We start from the raw sequence: 7,248 nt of genomic DNA, 5'->3' as shown, positions 1-7,248 counted from the left end.
AGATGATTGAGGGATTGGAGCATCTCCCTTATGAAGAAAGGCTGAGAGAGCTGGGACTCTTTAGCCTGGAGAAGAGAAGGCTGAGGGGAGACCTTATTATTACTTACAAATATCTAAAGGGTGGGTTGAAGGAGGATGGAGCCAGACTCTTCTCAGTGGTTCCCAGTGACAGGATGAGGGGCAATGGGCACAAGTTGGAACACAGGAAGTTCCGTTCCAACACATGAAGAAACTTCTTTACAGTGAGGGTGACAGAGCACTGGCACAGGCTGCCCAGGGAGGTTGTGGAGTCCCCTTCTCTGGAGGTTTTCAAAACCCTCCTGGACGCAGTCCTGAGTAACGTGCTCTGGGCAATCCTGCTTTAGCAGGGGAGTTGGACTAGATGATCTCTAGAGGTCCCTTCCAACTCTGAAGATTCTGTGATTCTGTGAATTAGCCTCTCGTTTCTCAGGGAATTTCACAAATTGGGAAAAACTTAATTTTGAAAGTGGAAAAAGCATCAAATAATTAATATTCTTCAGAATGCCCACCTCACATACTAAAACCCAAAAATTTGTTCTGTAATGGACAGGCTAGATGTGTTGGTTTAAAATGACTCAGCTTTACTAAAACATTTTCTGTCCCTTCTTTTTGTTACCAAAACCAATTTTCAAAGTCCCGACATTGTATAAAAACTGTATTTTCAAACAGGAAATAGTCCTTTGAAAAGTTTCTGACCAATACCAGACTATGCTATAGAAAATCTATGGCTTCAAATGCTCTTTTGGATGGCTGCAATATACTTGCTAGCTGGTAGCTAGGCTACACTCAAGAAAAATAACTGTACAATATTGAAGGGCGGTCAAAATTAATGGTATTCAGTGTAATGAAACTAATAGCACCTACCAATAATTAACCTAGTTAAATTTCAAATGATGCTTGCAAAAGTTATTTCAAACATCTTTAAGTCTTAGGATGCTTGTAGAACACACCTAAACTTATCCAGTCTCAGATTAATCTCAGGAGATAGAGCTCTAGACAGCTTAAGACCAGTTATAGTAGTGACAATAATATGAAGAAATCTTTCGGGGTTGCCAGTAAAATCAGTAAGTGTGTTTATTGCCTGAAATGGCAAAAGCACGTCACAATTTTTGACATATTTTTCTATTTCTGGGCAACCCACAGTTTAGCTCACCATCTTGGAGGATATGCCGTTCTCAGTGACCTGTTTATGGGAAAATGTGACTCAGTTCTAGTGCACAATTTATGATCAAATAAGACAAGGAGGAAGACAATGATTAGGCACTTGTGGGGCCGTGGCAGAACTGGGACATGAACCAGGGGCCCCCCATGCCACAGAGCAGCACCCAGCAAAACAGGGACACATTTCTGAATCATCAAGAAGCAGCGATGGCCGGGACAGCTGCTCCCCAGCCAGCAGTAGAGGTGGCCTGCCGAGAGCTGCAAGAGGCAGGCTGCTCAGTCTGCACAAAGCCTCACCTCCTCAGGAAGCTAGACACAAAAACTGGGGAATAAAAAGTTCTGCAAGCCTCCCTCGTTCCATGGGAGGTGTAATTCTTGCTCATGCGACCCCCATGCTGAGCTGAGTGAGACCGTTCATGTGAGCAATCGGTATTTGTGTGGGTAAGAGTTGGGCAGTCAAGTCCTTAGCCAGCCTGCTTTCTCTCGTTAAGAGATTTACAGTATTTATTCATTTCCCTAAAGCAGCCTCTTTCCTCAGACAAACCGGGGGTCCCTACTCATTAGTGGCATTTCCTAATGACGTGCTTTTTCCTCCCGCAGTTCCCACCATCGCCGGTTGCCCATATCCGCCCAGCCAAAGGGGTGGTTGTCACAGGCTCTCCCACCGGCAACAGCACTTCAACAGAAGAGTAAGTCCCTTCCCACCCCTCATCCAAGCCCGGCAGGGCTGCTCGTGGGACACTGCTGGGCAGGGCAGGGGATGGGGCAGCTCCACCACAGGTCACCCTCTCACCAGAAACACAAAGAAGTGCTCAGCTGCAGATCTCTGAATCGCAGCTGTAAAACCTCAGTGATTTACAGTAAAGCCATGCTGCTTGCTTCCCAAAGGCAGGGAGAGATCGGCTAAAGGACATGTTGATTGTGGCGTCCGCCATGGCCATTTATACAGCTGGCCCAGTGCCAGTGCCAGCTCTGTTTTATCACTAGAAAGAAAAGCATCCAAATTCAAAATTTTAGTATTTTCCCCTTAAGAAGGCTGTAACATTTGCCCTAAGGCAGTTTAGAAAATGTAACTGAATATTCCTTAAACAAAGCTTTATTGTCTTTAAGTGTAATTAAGGAACAACTTGACCACAGTACAAATGCACTCATCAGTAGGCAGTGAACCCAGACACGGATCTGGGTGATCTTTGAGATGCCACCATTGCCACCTGAGAGACAGTAACAAGCTCATTTTCACAGTGTCCTCACACTTTGTACGCAGAGACATAAATTCCCCTCAGCCGGCAGCCAGTTTTCAGTGGCCAGTCATCGTAAGCAGGGAAGAAAGGCCACAGAGCTGAGTGCTTTACACATTTGTGCTTTATTTGCCAGCCACAGGCAGCGCTGGAGAAAGACGGCAGAATACGACCTGACCCTGCCACCGGGAGCAGAAGCTTCCCTACCGCTGACAGGAGGCAACCTGTGCGGGACGCCCAGCCTCCTGAGGAAGATGTGGATGAAGCACAAGAAGAAGTCAGAGTACCTGGGGGCAACAAACAGTGCCTTTGAGGCGGACTGATAAGGCTCAGCATCACTTGGAAAGACAGAAGGTCCTTTACCCGGGACAAGGTGCTCTAGGATCGATGAGGGAACTGACACAGCACAGCTCGTCCAGGAAAACAATATCCTTTTTAGTACTTGATGCCAATGCCTCAGAATGGGAGGGAAAGGCTACCTAAGGTAAAAATGGTGAACGTGATGCAACTCATTGGCCTTTCTTTGTTGTGAAGTACTAAAATCCCAAGTATCCTGCTAGATTTACGTCTTGACTCAATGATGCTGAAACTCCTGCTGGCCCATTCAACATTTTACATGTCCTGTCTGAATCAGCTTGGACTCACAACAAGAAAAACCTACCAAGAGGTTTGTGTACTCCTGCAAGGCCACAGATGGATTACAGAGTGCCATTAAATCCCAGGGGTCTGCTCGTTGTGTACCACTGCTTGTCCTCTTCCCCCTCTCATATCATGAGATAAAACCCACATCTTACCATATGCTTGGTTGAATGACAAACGCTAAACGTCTTTTTTTCTTCAGTTGTGATGTTTCAAGGTGGGAGTAAAAGGTGCAAAATTTTTAAAAGAACAGGCAAGTCAGAACTTAGCAGTTTTGCAAACACACATTTACCAAACTTTGCTATGTGACAAATGATTGGTGTTTCAAAGTGTCCTGCCAGATCAAACTATGAGCAAACTATGGACAACCTCAGGAGATACTTTGTTCTATAGACCCTGCTTACCTGTTAACTGGTAGTCAACAACTTACTCTCTACCTTTGTGGTACAGGATAGTTCACTAAGTGCGTAAAATACTAGGAGGAATGAAAATATGTAAATGGTGCAACTAGGTGACTAAACACGAGATATTAGTGTATAGGAGATCTGTGCTTATGAATAGGTGGATTTAATGGAATTTGCTCAAAAAATTTTCTGAAAATTTGTTTTCTATTTAGAAGTTGCTGGTCACAGTCCCTTGAATTTTCCTCTCAAAAAAAAAAGTTTTACAAAAAAGCTTTCACCAGTGTTACAGACAATATTATATTAGTCATGAAGAGTACTTGCCTCATATGAGTGCTCCCCTGGTTATTATAAAAGACTTTGATTTGCCTAAATACAGAACTTCAAATATAAAATTGGAGGAAGTGTATCTCCTGTTGCTCATAGCAGTGATGACCTCTAATTTAACTGCCAGTGCTCCAAAGCGTAAATGAAAAATAGAGGTCTTTTACTCTATGACAGAAGCAGAGGAAAGAAGCTCCCATCTGAAACTTGCTTGCCTGCAGCCACCATAGTAAAACATAGTAAGATGCCATCATATACAATGCCATGGTGCTGAGGCGAGGAGGCTCCAGAGCTGTGGAACCACCAAAGGTCTGAACCATGCGTTGGCAGCATTAATGGCAGTTACAGCTCCTTCCCTTCCTACCACAACCACCTGGGCAACATCTGCACTTGGGGTACCTGCTGACTCCATCCACTGCTTGTGTTAAGATTATCTTCAACCTGGGCTTAGGAAAAAGCATATTGTGAATTTCTCTTACAGCAGAGGACTGGGAGAGCCTTGGATTACAGCCTGCAGAGCTGTAATCAGTTTGGGCAGTTATCTCTGGTCAAGGGTCACCAGCTCAGAGGTACCAGGATACCCTCTGGATGGGAGATAAAGGCTGCTAAAGCAGCCAGGTCCTCTGGCTTTGGGGTGAGCAGGCTGGAGCAGCACACAGGAAGGGTTCACAGCTTGACAACCTGAGCAACCAACATCTCTGGGATAGGAAAGCATCTAGAGTGGCCCGGTAGCTTTACAGAGCAAATGTCCCCGGTAGCTCCAAGGAGGGCAGCAGAGGACACCTATGTGGCGCTGGACGTGCTGGAGAAGGCAGTAGGATGGGGAAGTTCTCATTTTAAAAGGTACCAAAGGCTGCACACCTGAACAGCACCAGAGCAGTTCTCTCACAGGGGTCCACCCCACCTTTAAGTTAGACCCTGAAACATTGACCCTGTGTAATAGTCCAGACACCGTGACCCTGCCAGCATCAGGTCCTCCATGACCGAACCAAGCTGGAGCCATGGCCAAGATTTTCCTGAAACGTCTTTTACAAATATCACCAACCACACTACAACCCCTCCCCAGCCCATAGAAATCCTGCCGGAAGGTAAATCTAGTAAATTCTGTGGGACTACTCTCCCGCGCAGCAATGCATACACTCAAGGAGTAGGGAGAACAGTAATCACCAGTTCCCTTTTTTGGTCTCATTCCCTAAGCAAAGCAAAAGTAAAGAAGATGGACAGACACTGGGAAAAGCCCATTTGCTGCATTTGGGGTAATTAAGACAGTGAGCACTTGTGGTACCTGCCCTTGTAGCTAACGTGGCCCTTAGAGCACCCACCACACAGTCCAGGGCAGCAAGAGTTTTGCCTGTTGAGAAAGCTGTATCGTAGTAGTTCATTTGTTAATTAGTAGCTTTAAGCAGTATGAGGGTGGAGGCGAAGAGGAGATTATTAATGTTTTTAACTAATAATTGCTGTATCTTTAAATGTGTATTTATGGGTTTCTTATTTATTTAATTTATAATTTGGATCTACAAGAGGAGAGATTTACAAGAAGCATATTTAATTTCTCTGTATTCCAGCAACTGCCATGGAGATTTCTTGTATTGTAGTAGATAACTATTTTATTGATTCAAATAAAATATGTCCTATTCATAAAAAAAAAAAAATAAAAGAAACAAGTAGCATGTGGCAATAGACAGGTCTCAGTGACTTAAAAGCTTTTGGGAAGCACTTAGTGGAAAGGAAAGGCAGGGTTTGTGATACTGAAGAACATGAACACCTGATGGCAAAGAACCCAAATTTTGCTCCCCACAGGGAGAGCCTGGAAGTGTATGTTTGTGAGCGGCTCCATATTTTACAGGCGGTAGAATTGTTGTTTGTTATCAGATACTCAGAGACAAGCCCTGGCGCTGCCAGCGTTAGATGCACGTTTGCACACCATATTGCACCTCAAGAGCATTACAGACATGACGTTTAGTCTCACTGCATCCCTGGGAGGTTATTAGTGTCACTCCGTCCCTCCCATCAAATAACAGCACCAAGACAGAGACTCCTCAAGGGTAGCTAAGGCTCTGGTAGAGAATAAACCCAAGTGCTCCCCATCTTCAGTCCTGCCAGTTGACAGGAAAGTCACTTGTCTTACCTCAAACACAATATGGTCTTTGGAGACCATATGCTGAACCACGGCCCAACATGAGATGGGTCACACAGAGACACAGGAGCCCAGGCCAGGGGAGCTGACTCAGGAATGCAAGGGGAAAGACTTTACAACAAGGAAAGAAAACGTATGGTGTTGACATCCTTCACCAGCCCAGCCTTTGGAAAGCCCATCCATTAGAGGATGGCTCGTCCCCCTGCCTGCACTCTGTGCAGCTCTGGTGAAAAGGTGCCACATTTCTTGTCCTTTCATTACAGACAGTGTCTACATTTAAAATGGGCGACTGGGGAGTGTCCTCTCGATGAGTGTCCATGCCACAGCACTTGGCACAGATTTTTTCCGGGACGTGGGGTAAGAACCCGGCCTCTGCTGGGAACTCCTCTGCGAATACCCGACCCTTAGTCATGTGTTAAAAATACTGGCATGAGCATGGAACAGGATGTGGATATGCAATACATTTTCCAGATGAAAATGTACAGAAAGCAACGTTGGGTTGACTGCAGTGCATCATTAGAAAAATGTGAAATAATGATTAAAAAAATAAGTGAACGATATGATTTTTCCATCAAAGACAGAAAAGTTAACTGTGTGGCCGAATGGCACTGCCTGACCCATGCATATTGTCATAGTTTGCAACACCTATGACAGGATGCATTTTTTCAGGCGTGGTTCATGTCATTTTACAATTTTAGGTTCCCCAGAACTAGATACTAACTGCGGCACCGACCTGACGGAAATAGACTGCATGATGACAGTCCATCACACTTACAGTAATTTGTATCTCATTTACAAAAAAAGGTTTCTAATTTCTTCTAACCATTTCAAAAACATCTTTGTGATAGAGCTACTCATTAAAACATCCATCATTACTTTGCATACCACGTTATTTAAATAAACTGTAGTGAATTTAAAGCTAGGCTACTATATAAAATAATTCTTACTGATGCATGAAAAAAAAATCTCAGATATGCTTTACCCACCTTGGTTCCCCTTTTGCACTTACTTTGCAGATCCTGTAGCAAACAGGTTTGCCAGAAGAGTTGATCACAGACAGATCGCTGCTTGAGGGAATACCGCACACTTTTTACAGAAAACATTTTTGACTCAAACATTGGCATTTGCAGAATAATTTCACATATGAGAGTTACCCAGCCAGAGAATTTGCAATATCAGGACTTGCACACACAAAGAAAAATGAAACAAGTCAGATTTCTCAGATGAAATCCTGTATGTGAGATCTACAAACAATGCAGATGTCAAATAGCCATAAATATTTTATGAGAGATTTTAAAAATCCTAGTGTTCACTACATAGATTATTC

The 7,248-nt window shown here is 44.1% G+C and overlaps 1 protein-coding gene across 1 annotated transcript in view; it reads left to right on the top strand.

Annotated features, from left to right (window-relative positions):
- The window catches only part of LOC104286936 (chromosome unknown open reading frame, human C8orf46), a 16,762-nt gene extending 14,019 nt beyond the window's left edge, over positions 1–2,743 (top strand). Inside the window, exons 5-6 of the mRNA XM_009885582.1 lie at positions 1,783–1,871; positions 2,557–2,743. Coding sequence (XP_009883884.1) covers positions 1,783–1,871; positions 2,557–2,743 — 276 coding nt within the window. The remainder of the gene's footprint in view (positions 1–1,782; positions 1,872–2,556) is intronic.
- Positions 2,744–7,248: the final 4,505 nt, after the last annotated feature.

This window comes from Charadrius vociferus, unplaced genomic scaffold (genome assembly GCF_000708025.1).
Source record: "Charadrius vociferus isolate BGI_N301 unplaced genomic scaffold, ASM70802v2 scaffold835, whole genome shotgun sequence".
NCBI classification, from domain to species: domain Eukaryota; kingdom Metazoa; phylum Chordata; class Aves; order Charadriiformes; family Charadriidae; genus Charadrius; species Charadrius vociferus.
This window is presented reverse-complemented; position numbering and strand designations above follow the sequence as displayed.